The following is a 21,382-nucleotide window of genomic DNA, read 5'->3' on the forward strand; positions in this document are numbered from 1 at the left end:
GTCGGAGCAGCTTCACTGAAAAAGCTTTAGTCTGGAAGAAGTGGCAGACGACAACTTCTGTTCCTGGCAGAGTCCCGTTATCTGGATGAAAACACGCCCACTGACGGAGGCAAAAAATAACGCATCTTTGACTCTTTCGCTGCTGCGGCAAGACGGTCATCAAATTTTTAGTCATTACCGTAATTACTGCAGCATTGCCTTGTCAAAACCCGAAATGTTCCATGTATCCAAATGTAACTTTCAGTCTATTAAAACACGACTGTACCTGTCTGGTGAGGCATATACCAGCTGAATTTTAAGGTGAAATATTGTGATATTCTGCCATGTTCTAGCTAGAAGCTGCTTGGTGTTAAAACAATTCTTTCTGCTGCCCCACGTTGTTTAAAACAGCAGACTGGGCATTCTCCTCAATCCCTAAATCCGGTGTGAGCTCACAAGCCCGGCCCCATGATGCCTCCCTGTGCTTCTGGTACACAAACACCAAACATTCCTCTTGTTTGGACAGCCACGCGGATATGAGTCTACTGAAGGAGCAGAGGGAATTAGATTTAAGTTTACACAATGCTGCTCCACCCAAATAACTCAAGCAACGGGATGTCAACATGACCAGTTTCTACAAGGAACTGTCTCCCTCTTTCTCTCTCTGAATGACTTATTTATCTTACCTGTGTCAACTGTGAATGTGAAGAGTAACTGTGAACAGAAGCAAGGAAACTAAAAAAGAAAAGGAGAGGTTATTACATCACTGAGAGACGCTCTATGCTCCAGACTTTGGGGCCAGTTCTGTTGAAGCTTATGGGAGATGCAATGTCCAACGACAAAAAAAGATGAACATACACATTTGGGAAAAAATCTGTCAATGCTATTCTCTGAAGTGTCTTCTTTCATTTTAAGACGCATCTCTTCCCTCAAATGTCATACAATGTAGATATGTCAGGTTTTAGCATGCCTCTCCACACATTTACCATAAGTTTCAATAGAACTAGCACCAAACAGAACATAGAACGTTCTATAGCAGGAGTTTTCAAAGTTTGAGACTAAAGAATTGAGCTGAGAAGGCCTAACATTGCTGTTAACATAACTTCAGACTATACCAAATACATTAATAAAAAAGTCTGTCTAAAGGCATTTATTAGTTTCTGACTCGAGGAAAGTGGGAAAAACAGTAAAATTCCCCTGCTGTATCCTTGAACTATCTCTTTAACCAAATAACACACATTTGGGCCATAATATGATCTAATTTTGATAACTAATACAACAACTTATATAATATTTTTTCATTTCCATTTACTGAGACTGAAAACTGAAACTGTTCGGAGCTTCCCTGGGAAATGTCCCACTTTAAAAACCTCTGTTCTGTGGTGATGTAATGATCATTCCTTCTTTTTTAGTTTCCTTAAACATAAGAAGGCAACTGTAAATAAACAAAGTGACAAATAATGCAAGATTCATTGTTGAAGGTTTGTTATTCTTTTTTTTAAATGTGCAAAGTACCAAAGTTAATTTACACCAGAGCAATCCACAAAAATATAAACACAAACTGCTTCCAAACTGCTTCATGTCCCCACAAGGACGACACAACAGTCTTGCAGAAAGAGTTCAGACACTGTGTGGATGACCTCACATATTTGCAGTTTGTTGCTATTTTTGGCGCCTATGTTTGAAAAGACCCCTTTGGTACAAAGGCTGTTCACAGGTCACTCAGTCTGGAGGAAAAATGCATTTGAGATGTTGCAGCTGAACACAGAAGTCTTTATGCTGCCCTCTGGTGGACAAGCTCATTGTTACAGAGACACCTCACTGCTGAGAGGAACAGACAGTGGTCATCTGTTGAATCTCACATAACATAACATAAAAGAAGATCATCTATGTTAAAAGTCCCAGTTCAGGATGCTACAGTCTGACTTGTGGGTACTGCAGTCTGACAGTTAGTGAGGCAGAGTGGTGATCCTCATGCTCTGACTCGCAATGGGGTACGACACCATTGGGGTGGTGGCATGACTCATGGTGATGCCAGGCAGAGGCTGTGTCATGGACACGGCCACTGGTGCCACAGATACAGCCACCGGTGCCATGGAAACAGGAGGTGCCATCCCCTGGGCAATGGTCTGTGCAAGGGCAGCTGAGAGAGGAGTGATCTCTGGGTTGAGGTGGGGCGGAGGGGCTGTAGGAGGGGCAGCATTAGTTGGAGGTGCTGCAGGGGCACCGGTAGGCGCCACCAGGTCTTGCTGAGTTACAGGCCGAGGCTGCAGTCCAGCACTGCTCAGGGTGGTGTGAGTCTGGGCGATGCCATGATTGTAGGAACTTACTGCACCCACAGGGGGTGCCAGACTCTGCTCAGTGGGTGCAGGAGTGGAGGACAGCGTCATCACTTTGGCCTGGCTTCGGAACTGGGCGTTCTGCTCCAGAAGAACCTCATTTGTAGCAATGAGATTTGAAACCTGAGAAACAAACAAGACATCGATTTAAAAAAATGTCTACAGACTGGGGTGCAAACGAGTGCCAGAAACTCTTAGCCAGTTCTCAGAAACAAAGTTCTAATAAGATTATATATCATGGCTACTTAATCATTTACCGATAGGCATCATTTCTTAAGATTTATTATGTCCACTACCTACCATAATCACAGCTTTTGTTATTTAGTATACATTTGTGCAGAATGATCGAGCAAACTTGACTATTCTCAGAGTGTGTCTCATGTTGTTACAGAATGTCTTCTCTTTTTATAAATGTTCCTGAATAGATTCATTGCATTATAAGTCAGGTGGCTGAGAGGGGAAATCCCTTCCAAGTCAGCTGTTCCTTGGATTTACAGCAGGTCTGATATATCTCTGTTCATTTGGGGTCATTACTGCTCAAAAATAAAGAAGGGATGATATGCCTGTGAAAAATAAAGTGATGCTTTTCTGTGGTAAACATGCAGTTGATCCCATTTAAGTCAAACTCCAGAGTGCATTCATTACAGAATTACAGGAATAATCTCATATGCTGCAGTCACTTCACATTAACTTTCCTACGACTACTTTAAACTTTGTTTCATCTGTAAATAAAACTTTTCTTCTGGTCCTCATAACTACTGACTTTTATAAATTTATTACTGAATAAGTGGCTTGAACACTGCTTCCCTCCCATTACAAGTAGTCTGAAATACAAATGTGAACAAAAAAGCAGCTGCTATCATTCTGAAATTGATAGACAGGTCTTGTAAATACAGGAATTAATATAAGGTAACAACTAAATCAACATTTACATGTTCTCCAATTCTGTTGTTTACATTTGTAATGTTTGTGAGCAAACTTAAGTTTAAACATGACTTAGACATTAAAATTCGACTTAAGTCGTTGGGACTGAAGTTGAATTTGACGCTACATATATGGCACATGAGACTACCATGTGAAAGGACCATATTGATTCGTTCAGTACAGGAAGGGTACAAAGGACATTTGATAATATGATGCAATGAAACAACAGACTTAAATAAATGATGCCCTTGTTGAGCTTATAAAATTAAATAATTAAGACTTTGACTTTAACACATCATACTGCATTGCATTATACTGTCAAATATAGCTGCTACTTTGCACATTTGATCTGGAGTTTGTTCTTAAAAATACAAGTCACATTTCATAATAACCAATCTAAGTTTAGTTTTGCTGAAATATACTACTATTTATGTAAGGCTGACTAAATAAAAGAAAATCACATTGTGATTTGTGATCGAGTATTGCAATTGCCAAATAAGTACTTTTTTAGTCAGAATGGTCATTTTTTAATTTAAATTTCACTGAAAAAAACATGATTATGATGATGAAGTGATTTTTGCCATTTCAATTGAATTCTGACTAATGTGTCAGCTCTATGTTTATGTGATGAAGGCGTGCCAGTCCTGTATAATTTCTCAGAGACTCAAATTAGTGAGTTTTTGTTGTTAATATTTTTCCATCCCTCATTCTAACCTGCTTCTTTAACTCTTCCACCCTCTTCCTCAGCAGGGAGTTTTCTTCTTCCAGGAACCTGTACTCCAGAGGACGTGGTGGCAACGTGGCTTGGACTCCCAGCTCATAGTGCCCACCTCCACTCCCATCTGCCAGGCGCAGCCCCTCCAACCGCCGCCTCTTTAGCTGTAGAGCAGTGTGATCCATAGAGGCCTCCAGGGAGCCTGCGTCAAACAGCCCACTCTCAAGCAGAGGGTCGTACACTGAGCACGAACTCCTGTCGTAACGCCGCTGCCCTGCAGAACTTATGGACAGACAACCGCTAATCCCTCCTCCACCTACTCCCCCAACTCCTGAGACACCTGCATCCCTGCACCCACCCAAGCTGGGGCAACCCATACCCATCATATTATTTCCACCTCCACCTCCCACAAGTCCTTGCATTCCCGCACAGGTACCCCCTCCTCCACCACCCATCCCTCCCCCAGCATTCACCATTCCACTGGCGCCTGGTCCCACAACTCCACCCACTCCAACCCTGGAAGGCTCGTATTCGTAGTCTTTTTTGACATGGCGAAATTTACATTTATTGCCCCTCTGGCACTCTCCCTTTAGGAAGTCTCTGCAGATAGGGACCTCCCCACGGCTGTGGGGGAGATCCATGGGGGACAAGCCCAGTCGTGCTGCAACTTTCCCTCGTAGTCTGAGGGGTAGCTCTCCAGTTTTCTTGTAATAGTCCTCGTCCTCTTTAGAGCCATGGACGAAGCGGCAGTTGGAGCGCATACATTCTTTATTCTGGTGGTCGTGACAGAAGATGAATTCGTTCTTTTGCACTCCCAAATCTGGCACCTCATTAAAGTCTGGGTGTCTGAAGCGACAGCGTTTCCCTCTCTTGCAGACATTGCGGATGAAGTCCCTGCAAACACCATCCAATGCCAATCCTGCACCTTGCCCCCCAGTTCCACCATTCCCACAGCTGTTGCCATTTCCAAGTGCCCCTCCTCCCCCCATGCTCCCAGAACCAGAGACGTTGCCTCCAACACTTCCTCCTGAACCTCCTCTTCCCTCTGCTGATCCCCCTGCCAAACCAGACCCAGGTCCTCCTTCCTCACCCAGACTACCAGCACTCCCACCACCACCTGACAGGTAGGAACTGTCCCGGTCAGGCATGGCGCTCGGCCCAGCGCGTGGAGAAAACGGCACTCATGTGTATGAAGGGGGCTGACGTGACCTGGCAAACATTGACATACACAGGTAAAAGTCATGAATAGCTTTTTCTTTGGAGTAGTGCAATCTCCAATTCAAAGATCTGCAAGATAAAAGCATAAACCTGTCTTGAAATGTCAGCTTTAGAAGTGCCACTTTACAATAACACTATCCTTATAAATTATTTATTATTAGATTGTAAACACTTAAAAAATCGTTAATAAACAATTATAGACAAGCTGTAACACAGTTTTCATACATTAATGTGGGTTCACTATTTGGCAAGAAGTTACTGCTTACTGCTAATAATGTTACTAATGACTTAGTACCATTTATAACCGCCAAAAGGGACCTTATTGTAAAATGGTGCATGCTGAAAATGTTAAGGTAAACAACACTGCCAAAGCCTTAGTGTATGAATGTGGTAATTCGATGTATTAATTTGAATTAAAATTTTTGACTATTAAGATATGCCAACAGTGGATAAATACTAGAAACATATTAACAAATATCTGATGAAGCTGACAGGTACAACCCTGGTACCAAAATAGCTGTGAGTTGTGAGTTTGTAAGATGTAAACAAAAACAGAATTCAATGATTTGCAATGCTTTTTGACCTTTGACTGCCTGCAACACATTTTTTAAAAGTTTGGACAGGGTTGTGTTTACCAGTGTGTGACATTAACTTTTCTTTAACAACACTCTGTAAGCATTTGGGAACTGAAGACAAAATTGTTGATGTTTTGAAAGTGAAATTCTTTCTTATTTTTGCTTGATATACAATTTCAGTTGCTCGACAGTCCAGGGTCTCTGTTGCTGTATTTTGTGCTTCAAAATGTACCACACTCAGCAGGAGTCAACTTTCACAGTCTTTTGCTGCCCCTGTCTTAACTTTTACGTATAACGTTTTACAAGCATCAAATTCAGAGTAAGTGTATATTTACAAACATCAATCATGCTTATTGAATTGGACATGATATATTTTATATTTGTACTGTACTAAATGAAATATAGGTCGAAAAAGACTTGCAAATCATTGGGGTTGTCTAAATGCTGGCTGCTGGAGAAGACTAAATAAGCTAAGAAAGCAATGTGATCGGAGTCTCAACAGTGCAGATAGTTAAATGTGGGCTCACTATTTGGCAAGCAACAGGTCAGTATTGCCCTTTTATCTAAGGTGTTGTAATGGCTTATTTATGTTTACAACCTGATTATAAAACATTAATTTGAAAGAGCAGTCTTACGATAAAGTGGTGCCGCTGTGTAAGGTATAGGAGAATAAGGATATGAAAGATTCTGTAACGAAATATATGAAATATTAGCACGTGACATCTGTTCAATATTAAGTAACACTGGTGGTGTTGTTGTCACAGGATGATGACCAGCAGCCAGCGCTTTGATGAAAATAACAGAAGATAACAAACAGTTCATATCATACGAAGTTAAACTGAAAGCACGGATTAGCTGTCGGTAAATAAAGCACAAGCTATCGTATCATATACCTGAATAAGTTAAGTCTAAAATGGTGCTACGAGCCCGTCGTGCTCGCAGCACCATATTAGCTAGCGAACGTTATCTGGCTAGTTGCTAGCTAAATGGTAGTGCTGTCGCTTACCAAACTGAAACTGTGAGCAGGATTCAGAGAACAGAAGAGTGACCCCCGCACAGAAACGAGTCGTTTAGATTCACTGAAATCTACACAGTTATTTCTGTTAACAACGGCTATCAGGCGTGTGTTGTTTTTGGCAAGTCCTCAAGGCCCCGGTGCTGTTTACCACATTTCTTGGTGCATCTTCTGCTTCTTCTTCGATGCTTGATTAGCTAATTGCAACAACAGCTTTTAAGTACATAGCGCCACCTAACGTACCAGATTACGTACAACAGGATCTAGTCTTCAGTTTGGGCCCTAATAAAATAATATCAAATCAAATCAAATAAACATAATGATGAATAAAATAAAATAAAGACTACATCCTATTAAACAAGCCGGTGTTTAAGGAATCTCACTTTTTGTCTCTTATTTTTTATTTTGTCTAGCAAACTATTTTGTACCTTTGTTTTGTATAAAAACTCAAGATGTTTGACAGTGTTGTAGTTGGGCAGGTTGAGGGACAGAGAACAAGATTAGGGTTAGGAAAATATCACGGTCCGGGTTCAAACAATCGTTCTCGCGAGATTTTCCGCCGGTCTGGGGTTCTCTTCTAGACACGCCCCTGCTCTTGTTGCATCTTTCATTACACACGAAGAAGACGGCGCTGTTCTTCCTCTTCGTTTTCTCCGAGCGCTTCTCTGCCCTCCAATGGTGATTATCGTGAACTGCACTGAAATATGCATTTACTTTGTTTGCTTTTTATTTTTTAAACCGGGCATTGACTAATACATGGTTTAAAAGCAGCCCTGCGCCAAACGACGGTGAGCTAATAGCCGTGAGAGGGGTTGCATTTAAGGCACTTTGACTACGTTTTGTGCGTAGCTGAGCAGAAAGAGGCTTGACAGGTTTAACACCTTGAGTCTCAAAGCTGTCAGTGAGAAAGTAAACCTTCCGCGTGCCAGTAGCGTTAGGAAGAGAGCGGCTCCTGCTGACGTGTAGACCAGATAGTTTTATGTAAATATGAAGATGAGCTGTCGGGACGGCAGTTGTACCACGAGATAAACTTCTTGTGTAACACTTGTGTCTGAGTTCCTCATCTGTGCTCAGGCGTCCAGCAGCACCATGGCAGTGCAAAGCGTTTTCCGCTGGATGCAAGCCTGCTGCGTGGTCCTGCTGATCTGCTTATCGGAGGTCCTCCTGCCTGCCGCTGGCACAGAGACAAGCAGAAGTTACTATGAAACTCTCAATGTTGAGCCAACGGCAACTGACACCCAGATAAAGAAGAATTTCCGCAAACTTGCCATAAAATACCACCCCGATAAGAACAAGAGCGCCGATGCAGAGAAGGCTTTCAGAGAGATTGCTGAAGGTAAAACATGCCTGCAACAAAATGATACTTTTTACAGTGTAGTCTTTAATTTACACCAGTGAAATGAACTTCATTATGCGCAAAACAGATGATTTCTTTATTCTCTTTAAAAGTAGGCTTCATAAATTTATAAAGGTAGACCAAATCCTACCTCCAAGAAGCTTAAAAGGTTTGTTCTTTATTAAGTGTTTTCAAAACTACAGATTAAACTTTATTGTTTTTAGAGATGTGCAGTGTGGATTTTAAGTTTATATCAATAATTGATAATTACCTGCTTGGGGGTAGGTGTTGTTTGTTTATACTGATTGGAGTCCAACCAGTTTGTCTGTCATCCAATATTATCACCCATTATTGGCCTATCACAGCTATATCAGTCTGTATCAGTACTGGCATATATATTGTCTGGTATGCGCCTATATGAAAACTTAATGCAGATTGTGTTTATTTGTTAGCTTTATAAGCAATATTTTATGTATATGAGACTTTCTGTAGTTTAGGTTTAATATAAACATGCCTTTTCTTTTGTTTGTCCTTTTTATAGGTATTCATGATGATTAAAAATACTGGTGAAAATTTACTGTTTCAGTGCCCTGATATCAAACTGGAGATCTTTAGTACTGGTTCTCAACAGCCATCTCTAATCATGATACCTATACTGATATGATAACTGATGTTTTAACATTTCTGTATTTTAGTTTAGTTTAGTTCGTTGCTTGGTCACACCTTCAGAAATTGTGGTTAAACATCAAGTGTATCTCCAGCCTATGATGTAGTGAACAAAGATGGATGATGTAATATTGCAAATTTGACACCACTATTGCAACACAAAGAACAGTTCTGACTCTTCAAATGTTCACTTGTTTTTTTCCATAACAAAATTTTGTGTTTATAGAATAGTTTGTCAAAGAGTTCAAGTTAAATGACATAATCTGGCAAATCAGATATAATCATTATGAGAGGTGTGTGATGTGTATTTTTTCAGCCAGTTCAGATAATGAAAAAACTTCACACATATACTTAGGGTTTGATAGAGGATTTTGCTTAAGAATCAAAATTAAATGCACTGACAATAGTATATCCAATAATCATCAGCGAGTATTCACAGATACCGATATTGTCGGATATAGCTGGATAGGCCAGTATCAGCTTATGCTTCCCTGCTTATTTAAGCTGATATTTATTGGTTATAATTTCATTTTTGGAATAATAAACCATAATGTAAATTTCTCATTATGGACAAATAATTTGTTGAACCCTTGGGCACAGATCCTGAGTGAGACAGACCTGAAGATTCCCCCTCAATGCTTCTGAAAATAAGTTGACCCCCCCAATAAATTATTACTAAATAAATTATGTAATTGAAATATGTATAGGTTTTGTTTATGTCCCCCCACATATCTTTCTCAGTGGTCTGAACTGCAAACGTCACTTTCCAAAGTGCTCAGCCAGTAACTACATGTTCGTCTGTGACAAACACTTCATCACAGGCCAGTTAATGATGGTGCTGAGTAATGGACATGTGTGCCAATTGTGTCTGTAGATCAAAGTGAATCAGAAAAATGTCCGAGTGATGGTTGGGCTTAACTTTTTACTGTGAAAAATCATGTTCCTACCATAAAACACCTGGTTTCAAAGTGGAGTTTGGAGTTCGGTTTGTCCACTTGAAAGACCACTGAACAAACCTTGTAAACAGCAGAAAGTTACGCAGGACATGAGGCCAAAACCAACCAAGTTTTTACTTGCTCACTCCTCTTGCACAAGCGGCAATCAAAATATAAACAGTTCCTCCTCAGGTCCCAGTGAATAAGTCCATGGCTGATTTTCTTTCATACTACCTTGACTCCCACCTCCTGGTTGTAATGGGATCTGCATTGGCTCCAATATTTATTGTGCATCCCTAATTGTTTTATTGATAGAAATGGGGTTGGAGATATTAAAGACACAGTGTACAGTCACGTTTTTTGACCATAAAGTTAATTCAACACCTCTTCAAAACATTTTCAACAAAAATTTGACATTTTAACCTTCATGAAGTTAGAATTTATTGCAGGGCTGTTGGATCAGACTGCATTACTTTGTGTTTCAGCCCTCAGCTTTCCTCATGTCAGCGCTCAACACTGACCACTGACTAACCTCTGTTCTTCTAGCCTACAAGGTGCTCTCCAACAAGGAACAGAGGAGGCTGTACGACAGCGTGGGCCATGAGGCGTTCCTAAAAAACGACGCTGCCGTTGACCCTGAAGATGAACACGATGACAGCTTCCAATTCAGTTTTGCAGACTTCTTCCACGACTTTGATGGCAGCCCCTTTATGGAGGAGCCACACTTCCACTGGAGTTTTCCTCAGGACAGTGAGGACGGTTCACATGACCATCACCCCTTTGAAGAGCACAGCTTCAGGTTTTATTTTGTGGATGGGGATGAAGATGAAGAATATCACTACTACTACTAGATAACTTGAATTTTTAACCTGCATACTGTATGACTTTTGCATTTGAATGTATTGTCTTTCTATTGATAATAAAGCCTTTATATTACGTTGTCATCTCAGTGCCTGTGTCTTGTGTCCAGTGTAGATATTCAGCTAAATATATCTTTAGGTATCTGTGCATATTCTGCCTCTTTAGCTTGTAAGTTGAATGCTTGTTTACAGGTTTGTGGGGTTGTAGGGTTGGCAGCTGGGGGAGTTGATTGGACCGTTATGCCACTTTTCCTGTGTGGGTGTGTCAAAGGTCCTGAGTTACTGACTAACACGCCAGTTACTGATCATTTTCCCTGCGCCAGCACTTTAGATTGGACACTGTTTCACTCCATCTCTCACAGGACCATTGTGCACTTTGACCCAGAGGAAATCCTGTGCCTGCTCAGCAGTTGGAGCGTGAGCACACTAAAGACAACAGCATAAGACAAAAGATCTTTACAGCTTTATGCAATTTTATCCGAATAAACGGAGATTTTAAGCATCCTACAAAGCAGATAAAAACGGACTGGAAACTTTAACTGACAAGCTTGAACATGATGGTAAGTTTGCTTTAAAATGTTCTTTTTGACAACCTGTGAGTGTCATGTGACGGCTTTTTCCTCCAGGCACGCATATCCATATACTGTATGCAGTGTTTGCTAAGTGAAGTTTTCACTCCCAGGTATTTAATTTTTTAATATTGATAGACACTTTTTTTTTCTAGGAAGAGGTAAAAGAAGGGACATCTCCGCTGAGTGTGCATGGTCATAACATCAAAGTTACAGAGGTGCTGAAAGATGGGGACACGCTCACCTTCCTAATCGTATCTCAAAAGGTGAGAAAAGATTTCAATTACTGCATGCTGTAAATGTTAGTAACTTTTTTTTTTTTTTTTTACTATTTTACTGTATTTATGTTTTATATTATTGTTTTCCTGTTTCTTATTTTGTTTTTGAGATACTACTTACAGTATTACTTACAGTACTGGTACAGAAGTGAAGCAATGAACTACTGTGGACAGGGTCAGCAACAAAACATATTTCAGCTACTTAAAAAAAGGTCCACCTAAAAAAAAAAATCAATACTAGTTTAAGTCTACACTATATTTATAATATTTTTTCTGCTTCACTTTTCTGTCAGACAGCCTATTCTGATGGGAAATCACCATTATATAAACCAAATATCGCTCTCTGCTAACCAACCAAACTAAAACTGAAATAAATAATTTATAAATATATTAATAATTTATAAATATTTTTTTTTCCTCTCAGAATATAGAAGTTGCTGGTCTGATCTACTAGTTTGTGTTATTGTGTGACTTTGGTCAATCGAACGATCTTTTCAAAACATCGAAGTTACACAATAATACAAACTAACTAACAGATCGAGGCAGCAGTAGACCAACAGTTCCTGTGTCCTGTGAGGAAGATATACTGATTTCGCCCATGAAGTTTGGTTGGTTTGGAGAGAGTGATATTTGGCTTATATAATAACCTCTTCCTGACAGAAAAGGCTGTCAGATGGCAAAATAAATCTGTGAACTGGTACTCCTCTCTGCTTTTTCTAACTGGGTTGTGTGGACTGCCATCTACTTTATCCATCTACTTCACTACATAATGCGCTGACTGTGGAGAAGTACTTCATACAAACCCATTTCAAATATTCTTAATTATGATACTGTATAAACAAACTCTTTGGGTGACATGTTGTTTCTCATGTTTGTGCCAGCTGTCTGGGACGGGGGAGTACCATGTTGACCGGACCTGTGATGACTTTGAATGGCTGCTGCAGCACCTGTTCTCTCAGGAGGATGTGCCCGGGATTCAGGGAGTCATAGTCAGTACTTCATTTCATCTGCAGGCAGCTGCACTTGCCAAGTCATCGTACGCGGCTTTCTGTTATCTTTTTTTCTAACTGCCCACTTCACCAATTCAGGGGTGTGTTCTGAATTCAAGCTTAACTGCAGACTTTGGCCATGTTTCCACTGCAGGAACTTTCCCCAAGGACTAGGAAACTATGGAGGAACAGGTTCTAAATTAAGTTCTGGGGACAATATTGTACTTCCCAAAAATCAGAGACATATATCTGTAGATGCTGCATCAGCCTTTGGGTTGTACACGGGGGCGTCTCTAGGCCCCAAAACACCAGCACAACCACTGAATCACACACACTGGTGAATACACACAGTTTGCTTGTTAGATACTTTTAATTAGTAGTTTTATAGTCCATGTAGATCCTAGACCCTTGAATATAAACAACAATAGGCTAAAGCAGTCAGTGCGTCATGTATTATACGTCTAGGCCAAAAAGGCTGAGCAAAAGTCACAGCATTTTGTTTCAGTCACCATTGTTAAAAATCTGTAGCCACAAACTAATTTGTTTTTGTTCATTGTGCTTCAATACATCAACATGGAGTTACAAAAGTAAGCATACGACTGCTTGACAAAGGACCGATGACAAAGTTGTTTAGTTTGTTTGTTGTTTAGTCACATGACGTGTAAAACAGCCGTTGCTTTTTCATACATCAGCTGATTAATTTGCCTTATCTTAACAGGTCTTTAGACTGTGGGAGGAAATGCAGACAATAACGGGGAGGAAATTCTTGTAGCGCAGCTTTTTCATAAATGAGAATCACCAGCCAAGTTGTTGACTGACTCAACCACTGGTTAGAAAATGTGCCAATGTCATCCAAGTTTTCCGGAGTATTTTGTTTCTTGTAAAATGTTTTGCTCCTTTCCCATATTCACCTCCTCCTTTCCTGTGTAATCAGGAAGCTGATTATAGTGGAGAAGTTTTGTGGTCTGACTGGATGTTTTACTGAAGAACTGATGAACTGATGAACTATCAGGAAGTTTTTAGGGTTGCTACTTCCGCATATGACAGTGTGTTTGTGATATATTACACAAGCACATGCTGTGTAATAGGTGATTCAGGGTATAATGTGCACTTGTAAGCACTACACAATTAAAAAACCGTTGACCTTATTTAAGTGCCTCTCCTGAGCTTAGCACCTAATGAAAGAAAGTTTTGTTTTTGGTAAAAAAAAAACAAACAAAAAAAAAACAGTAGAAGGAATCTTACTTTCAAAAGCAACAAAAATAAAAATGTACTCTTTTTTTTCTTCCAGTTTCCTCCTCTTCCTGCAAAGGCTCAGGTGAATGCATCTGCCAAGGTTATGAAACAGCTTGGTGAGTACATCTGAAGACCACCTCCATAAAAAGAGATTAATAACAATAAGATTTAAAAGCCTGATTAACTGAATATATTTTTTACTTTAGTCTATATTCTGTTGTTATTCTGTTGTACAGTGTGAATGTGATTTGAAGTGTTAGGATCAAAATGTTGATGTTTTTTCCTGCAGGTTTCCTTGGTTTAGGAGAGTGGCAGCCGTACTGTAAAGCACTGGAAACCTTCCTCCGGCACGTTGCTATACACTGCATACTCAGCAAAAATAAAGCTTTGGAGATCTTCCTGACGAGCTCAGAAGTTAGTGGACACAACGTTTTACGTGTTTTTGAAATCATCTTTCTTTTTTTATGATTAGCTTCACTAAAAAAAAAATAATTTTATGATGCAAAAGGGTGCAGTGTGATACCTTTTTATGAGAGAGACTGATAATAAATGGTTAAACTTTCACTGACACTGTTTCGGGAGAGGAAATGGAGAGATTGATTTGACAAAATATTACATTTGACAAGTTACAAACATGATTCCCACTTTAAAGACCCTTTCTGGACACACCTATAGTGGAACTCTTATCTGTAAATAAAAGAAGGGAAGGACAAAACATTAAACAGGCAGGTGAAATGTCATAAAATGAGTGCACTGATTTTCTTCTAGAGTGAAGTGAAAACATAAAATAAACAAGAGGACAAACTCTCAGCCTGCAAATAACATGAAGAAGGTGAAATAAGACTCACTTGATGCTTGAGTCAAATAAACACACCAACCATAAAGCTTTGATTTAGAGGGATTTTATACATACACCTGTTGTCAGACTGCAACTGTTAACCCTCTGGAGAATGTCTATTCATCTGAGAGTAGAGTGAGCATGTTTTATTTACAGTAATGTAACTTCATTCATATACCAGGGAACAAACACACAAATACAAGATATTTAATGTTTAAACTGATTAACTTTTTTGTTTTGCACTCACTCTGAATTTGATGCCTGCAACATCTCCCGCAAAGGTTGACACAGCGTCATGTTTACCACTGAGTTACATCACCTTTTTTTAACAACACACAATAAGCATTTGAGAACTGAGGACACTAATTGCTGATTTTGAAAGTGATTTTTTTTCCCATTCTTGCTTGATATACGACTTAAGTTGCTAAGCAGTACCGGGTCTCCATCGTCGTTGTATTTTGTCCTTCATAATGCTCCACGCATTTTCAGTGGGAGACAGGTGTGGACTGCAGGCAGGTCGGTCTAGTACCTGGACTCTGCCACATTGTTGTAACACCTGCATAATGTGCCTTGGCATTGTCTTGCTGAAATATGCAGGAACATCTCTGAAAAAGACAAAGACAAAACCCTGTATGTACCTTTCAGCATTAATGGGGCCTTCACAGATGTGACATGTTGCACTATGGGCACCATGGACACTAACACACCCCATACAGATGCTGACTTTTGAAGTTAGAGCTGGTAACAGTCTGGATGGTCCTTTTCCTCTTAAGCCATGAAGGAGATGACATCCATGATCCACGTGGAGTCGTCAGGCCACATCACACTTTTCCACTGTGCATCAGTCCATCTCCGATGAGTCCCGATAAGTCAGTGGCACATCTGAATGTTGTTGATATATGGAGTGTTCCCGGCCCTGTTTACTATCATTTATGTGATTATGTGGGTTTTTAATGCAGTTTTTATTGCAGCGCTGCCTGAGGGATCGAAGGTCACAAGCATTCAATGTTGGTTTTCGGCCTTGCCCCTGACATGCAAAGATTTCTCTGGATTCTCTTTTAATGATATTAGAGACTGTAGATGGTGAAATCCCTGAATTCCCCAGTTTTGTGTTGAGAAAAGTTGTTCTTAAACTATTTGCCCTCACAGTTTTTCATAAAGTGGTAAACCTCACCCCGTCCATGCCTGTTAACGGCTGAGACTTTCGACGACGCCCCTTTAATACCCAATCATGACACTATCACCTGTTACCAGTTAACTTGTTTATCTTTTGAATGTTCCCAACTGGTGTTTTTTGAGCTTTCCACAACTTACTGTCCTTTGTTGTCCCTGTCCCAACTTTTTTGGATCACGTTGCAGGCATCAAATTCAGAATAAGTGTATATTTACATAAAACAATGAAGCTTATCAGCTTTAACACTAGATATTTTGTCTTTGTACAATATTCAACTGAATACAAGATGAAAAGTATTTGCAAATCACTGCATTCTGTTTATAATCACGTTTTATGCAGCATCCCAACTTTGTCAAAATTGGGGTTGTATTTTGGTTTGCTTTATATTTTACAAATTAACAGTTTTAATGAGTAAATCGCACAGATAGAAGTGTCTCTTCACAAACCAGTTCATTACTTCAACTCTGCACCATAAATGTATTATAAACGCTGGCCTGCATGTTTGTGTACAGGTACACACACTGAGTAATTAAGTTCTTTCCTGTCTGTCTGAGACTCTTACTGAGCCTGGAATGCTGTACAACGAGCACAAGCAGATTTTGTAGTAGCGCGGGCCAAATATAATACAATATGAGTTCTAAGAATGTGTGTGTGTGTGTTGATTCTAAAACTTATGTACCTAAAACCCATTTTCTGATGCTTAGACAACTAAATATGGCACTAAATATCATTGGGTTTCACTTTGTTGTTAGTATAGTGTATCTGTATTTGTTACAGACTTCCTTTCTTGTGTGGGAATATTTCATTTACTGTGTTTGAACAGTGTTAACAGCAAAATGCTCACACTTATTTGTGTTCTTGTGTGTAGCCTCCAGGTAGACAGAGAGTGAGGAAAAACATTTTCAATCGGCTGAGTCAAGCTGTGGAAGAAATGAGGAAAGAAGGCCATAAGGTACTCATCTGGGACTCACACAAACAGAAATTTACAGCCCCTGCAGCCTGAATGTTAGGTTTTAATACCTTAATGTCTATGTCTGTAGGATGTGGATGAGTTCTTTCAAACTGAACGTGATAATAATCTTGTTCTGACTGGCTGTACCAAGACTGCAGCTGAGGTGAGCCTGTCTGTTTTTTCTTAATGTCTGTCCTCCTCCCTTTTGTTTGTCTTGTCAGACACGACCAGACACACTGACTTGCATGATTTTTAACTCATATCCTTTTTTTCTTACAGAGATTTCTGGATGTGGTGCAAACTGAGCAAAGTAAGAAAACTGCTGCTTTTTGTTTATAAGTTTGGGGGGGGGGGTGATATTCATAGGAGAATATTAAGTGTATTTGTGTTCATCTACATTATACAGCTGATATTAATGTGTATTACGTGTTCTTTTTGTCTGCAGAAATAGCAGTGGCCTGTGGGCACTTCTCAGCTGCTCTGCATCTCTGTGTGGAACCAGGGGAGGATCCTGACAAACAGGCTTTCTCCAAGTGAGACAGTGATAGTATTGGTCCCATGCCAATATCACATGCACTTAAAGTCAACACCTCTGAACATTGCATACAAGTTATACTCAACAAAAAAAATGAATTCTACATTTTGTTTTTTGTCCCATTTTTCATGAGTTAAAAATGGAGGATAACTTCTGTGCACACAAAATATTTATGTCTCAAATTTTGTTCACAAATTTGCTAAAGTCTGTGTCAGTGAATGGTTAGTACTTTTTACCTTCATTGGTCGGATTGGTTAGATTTAGGCATGAGAAGTGATTGGTTAGAGTTAGGATAAGGGTATCAGGGTATGCCCATCAGAGGCAGAATTGGGTGGTTATGACTTTGCCCTCCTGTGAAAAAAAATATATCTGTTGCTCTATGTGAATAAGCTGTAGTTCAGTGCAAAATAAATGTCTTTTTTTAAGATGAAACAGCACATTTTATAGTGGCCTGTTATTGTGACTCGTCCAAGGCACACCTGTTCAATAGTCATGCTGTTTAATCAGCATCTCTATATGCCACACTTGTCAGGGGGATGGATTATTTTAGCAAAGGAGTGCTCACTAACAAGTTCACTACCAATTTGAACAAATTTCAGAGAAATACATTTTTTTGTGCATTGAAGTCTTAGATCCTTTACTTCAACTATTGAAAAATGGGAGAAAAAAACTAAAGTGTTGCATGTATATTTTTGTTCAGTGTATGAAAAATTACACTTTGGTCTTTCAGGTCTTGTGTGAAATTATCAGAAGTCTTTCAAACTATGAAGGTATGTTGTTTGTAATTTGTAAAATGGACATAGATTCACATCCCAATACATTATTGCTTTGCCAAATAATCTGCACATGATGTGCTTGTGTTTTTGGCAGAAACATATGACAAGTGTTGCTGAGAACAATGTGAACACTCTTGGACTAGGCCTGGACCTGGAGTCACGCTATCAGGAGGCAGAAAAGGTGTGTTGGCTGGTTCTAAAGCCATTTTTAAGTTTATCCCATGTATGATGTAGGCTGGTATCAGGTGTTTATCAATAGTCAGTGTATTACCTGCTGAAGTAGATGCCAGTCGGCACATCCCCAGTTAGGACAAGCAGCGTGGAGTACCAAGATGGAAGCTAAGCAATGAACTGCTGTGGACAGGGTCAGCAGCAAAATTTATTTTAGCCGCTTAAAAATGGTCCACCTACAAAAAAAATCAATATCAGGGTAATGTCTGCTATATTTAGAATACTTTAACCAACCAACTTCCATAGGCAAAATTACTAATTTTACCTTGCAGAAAACTGGAGCTGCCGGTCTACCACTGCCTTGATCTGTTAGTTTATTTGTGTCATTGCATGACTTTCAGATCCACCATAGTCACACAATAACACAAACAAACTAAGTGATTGAGGCAGCAGTAGACCTGAAACTACTGTGATCTGCAAGGTAAAATGATTGATTTCAACTATGAAGTTTGGTTGGCTCTGGGAGATCGATGTTTGGCTTATTTAACGGCAGTTTCCCTGCCAGAAAAGACAAACGTCAAAGTAAAGCTGTGAAAATACTGTAACTATAGTGTAACCTTAAACTGATATTTATTTTTTTTAGGTGGACCTTTTTCTAAGTGGCTATAATACCCTTTGTTGTTGACCCTGCCCACTGCAGTACATTGCTTAGCTTCTCCTAACCATCTACTGTAGGTAACACACTGTAGATAAGAACCTTATACTACCCCACTTCAAATAATCCAAACTATCCATTTAAATCCTGCCGTTTTGTTGAAATATGACATCTGACACCGAAACGTGTATTCCTCTGTGTTGATTATAATGTCCGATACAGGAGATGCTCTTCAGGAGAACCTGTAAACTAGTCGAGGTAGAGACGGCCAGGAAGAATGCAGAGAAGGCCAAACCTGTCAAGAAGGCTGCGGTGAGTCTCCGATCACCCTGCTAGATGAGATGTACATGCATCCGTCTGCCCAGCAGGTGTCACTAACGTTCTACTGAAAGTATTTAAAGAAATTGGATTCAAGTATTGTACATAATCTGTATATTGAATCTAATGAGGACTGAGTATATAATGATGATGACACACTCTCCATACTCATCAGATGGAGGAGGTGAAGAAGGCGGCAGAGACAGAGTTTGATCACATTTGTCGAGTGGCTAAACAGGAGGTAAAACAAATGGCGTACCCCTCTCCAGCGTATTGCGTAACGGCCTGTTTGACTATGTGCATTCACGTGCATGTGACGTGTTGTTCCCCCAGATTGAGCGGTTCCACGCTGCGCGAGTGGAGATGTTGCAGCAGGCTCTGGTTCAGTGGTGTGAAAAGCAGCTTGTTACGGCCAAAGAGAATGCTGACCAGTTCAACCAGCACCTGCAGGCCTTCAGAGGGATGGCCCAGTGACCCCACACTTAATGAAGCATCCTCAGTATGTCTAAACATAGCATGGGATAACCCAAACATGTCCTTCACCCTGTTGGGGTAGTCAGATGCTTTAATGCAGGCCTATTTAATTACTTTCTTAGAAGGGCCAGAGTTGGAAAAAAGTAAAGTGTCAATGGACCAACGTTTACATTTCCTATGTCTGACATGTAAAGAATCTAAATGTGTAAATCAATGCACCTTTTAGTTTTTTTTTTATAATTGGAAAATAAACATTATGTACAAAAGTACAGTAAGAATAAAGCACTTTTGTCTAAAAAATGTCGAACATAGTGAAAAATGTCCACCCCAGTTTTCCAGATCCCAAAGTGATGTCTTTAGTCGCCTTGTTTTGTCAGACCAGAACTCAGATATATTCAGTTTAATATGACTGACAGATGAAGAGCAGAAAATATCCATATTTGAGTGGCTTAAAACAGCAGTGCATGAAAATGTACTTAATTAATTGATTATCAGAATAGTGTAATAGTTCGATCTTTTACCACTCACCCGGTTTTGCAAGTGAGTTGCCAGATTTACTTGCACGACATGGCATTTTACTTGCCCTGGGCAAGCGGGCAATCCTTTTTGTTGAACCCTGCAGTCTCCCCTCAGTCACACTCATACCAATAAAGCCCCTGCAGAAACGGTGGTTTTGATTTCTTAGCAGAGGATTTGTCGTCTGGTTATAAGGCCATTGTGTGTGAGTGTGTGTGTGTGAGTGTGTGAGTGCGTTTGTGTTCTATACTACACTCATACATTTGTGCTGAGAGCGTATTGTGCTGCTCTCTAGCCACTACATCAGCTGGGGTCACACAAAATAAAGTGTGATGAATTGATTCCCAAAGTACCTGCTCGCCTTTGTGTGTGTTTCTTACTCCTGGATCATTAATCAGTTGGTTTGACTGCTCCTGCAAGGACATGGCAGCAAGGACACTCTGTGCCGGCTTTTTGTTTGGCTTTTCAAACTATTTTGGCTCTGTGAATATCTGTTCATGAGCTCTCTTACAGTCATTTTATTTTTTGCGTTCATACGGTAGTGTGAAACCGATAGTGAGGTCCGGTGTAAAACTATGACACACTTAGCTAAAATTTCTGCTCATCAGCACAATGTCATCCTCCCCTTCTCTGTCTGCTGTGGACTGTAGGTCCATATCTCAGCACTGCTGCGCGCTTCATCTCATCTGTTCCGGCCTGTAATCTCTCCGCTGGGTGAATAAGGAGGAGTGGTTCCCATTTGAGGGAATGAGTCAGAGAGAGATAGATGACTGGTCTCAGAAGAAGAGAGGGTGGAGAGGAGGTTTGGCTCATTTGACAATGAAGGAGTAGATAAAAAACAATCATGCCTTCGAGTGCCAACGGTATGTTTTCAGTCCAACAAAACAGAATATTTGGTATTGTTTTGATAAGAATGAAAGGCTGTCAACTCTTGGCATTAGATGGCACATGTTCAGTTCCCCTTGGGATATACACTTCCCTGATGGTCTTGACATTTCTGTACTCGGATCGTCCTTCCTACTGCTGTTCTTTAGTTTCAGACAGAATCCTGCAGTGATCACAAACAACAAAATAATGAATGTTATTTCTTATTTTACATATTCAATTGGGGTAGAGACTTTTTTGTCTAGGTGGTCTTGGTCACAGAACAAAACTATATGTGTATTGATTTTAAACGTATGCACATTCTCAGGTCCTATGTTCCCATGGTCCTTTGTAGTATGCTAACCCTTAAGCCATGATGCACAATAGAAAGCTTTGGAACATTGGACACTGGGAACATATAATCCTGGGAACATAAGAACCCGGCAGAGCACATATGAAGAACAGGGGAACATAG

At 40.0% G+C, this 21,382-nt stretch overlaps 3 protein-coding genes across 4 annotated transcripts; 2 read left to right on the forward strand and 1 right to left on the reverse strand.

The window, feature by feature from the left end:
- Window positions 1-1,447: 1,447 nt before the first annotated feature.
- Window positions 1,448-6,969, reverse strand: zc3h10 (zinc finger CCCH-type containing 10). Of its 2 annotated transcripts, none has more exons than XM_084732640.1 (3): window positions 6,757-6,969; window positions 3,957-5,244; window positions 1,448-2,441 (listed from the first exon to the last, which is right to left on the reverse strand). In XM_084732640.1, exons 2-3 carry the CDS (start codon window positions 5,103-5,105, stop codon window positions 1,929-1,931), a joined length of 1,662 nt encoding a protein of 553 aa, XP_084588766.1. In that variant the 5' UTR covers window positions 5,106-5,244; window positions 6,757-6,969; the 3' UTR covers window positions 1,448-1,928. The 2 variants fall into 2 exon arrangements, with proteins under 2 accessions (XP_084588766.1, XP_084588758.1); XM_084732632.1 differs by having other exon boundaries at window positions 3,957-5,166; window positions 6,757-6,968.
- Window positions 6,970-7,566: 597 nt separating this feature from the next.
- LOC146331539 (dnaJ homolog subfamily B member 9-like) lies at window positions 7,567-10,646 on the forward strand. Its single transcript, XM_084732651.1, has 2 exons — window positions 7,567-8,101; window positions 10,249-10,646. The coding sequence occupies exons 1-2, from the start codon at window positions 7,855-7,857 to the stop codon at window positions 10,551-10,553; spliced, it is 552 nt and encodes a 183-aa protein (XP_084588777.1). The 5' UTR covers window positions 7,567-7,854; the 3' UTR covers window positions 10,554-10,646.
- A 218-nt stretch (window positions 10,647-10,864) lies between these two features.
- Window positions 10,865-19,809, forward strand: LOC146331540 (sorting nexin-5). Its single transcript, XM_084732663.1, has 14 exons — window positions 10,865-11,122; window positions 11,287-11,397; window positions 12,291-12,398; window positions 13,690-13,750; window positions 13,924-14,048; window positions 16,515-16,598; window positions 16,687-16,761; window positions 16,878-16,908; window positions 17,044-17,131; window positions 17,864-17,903; window positions 18,004-18,090; window positions 18,958-19,047; window positions 19,229-19,294; window positions 19,387-19,809. The coding sequence occupies exons 1-14, from the start codon at window positions 11,117-11,119 to the stop codon at window positions 19,525-19,527; spliced, it is 1,113 nt and encodes a 370-aa protein (XP_084588789.1). The 5' UTR covers window positions 10,865-11,116; the 3' UTR covers window positions 19,528-19,809.
- The last annotated feature ends 1,573 nt before the right edge of the window (window positions 19,810-21,382 follow it).

This window comes from Lutjanus erythropterus, chromosome 2 (assembly GCF_056507025.1).
Source record: "Lutjanus erythropterus isolate fLutEry1 chromosome 2, fLutEry1.hap2, whole genome shotgun sequence".
Classification (NCBI taxonomy): domain Eukaryota; kingdom Metazoa; phylum Chordata; class Actinopteri; order Lutjaniformes; family Lutjanidae; genus Lutjanus; species Lutjanus erythropterus.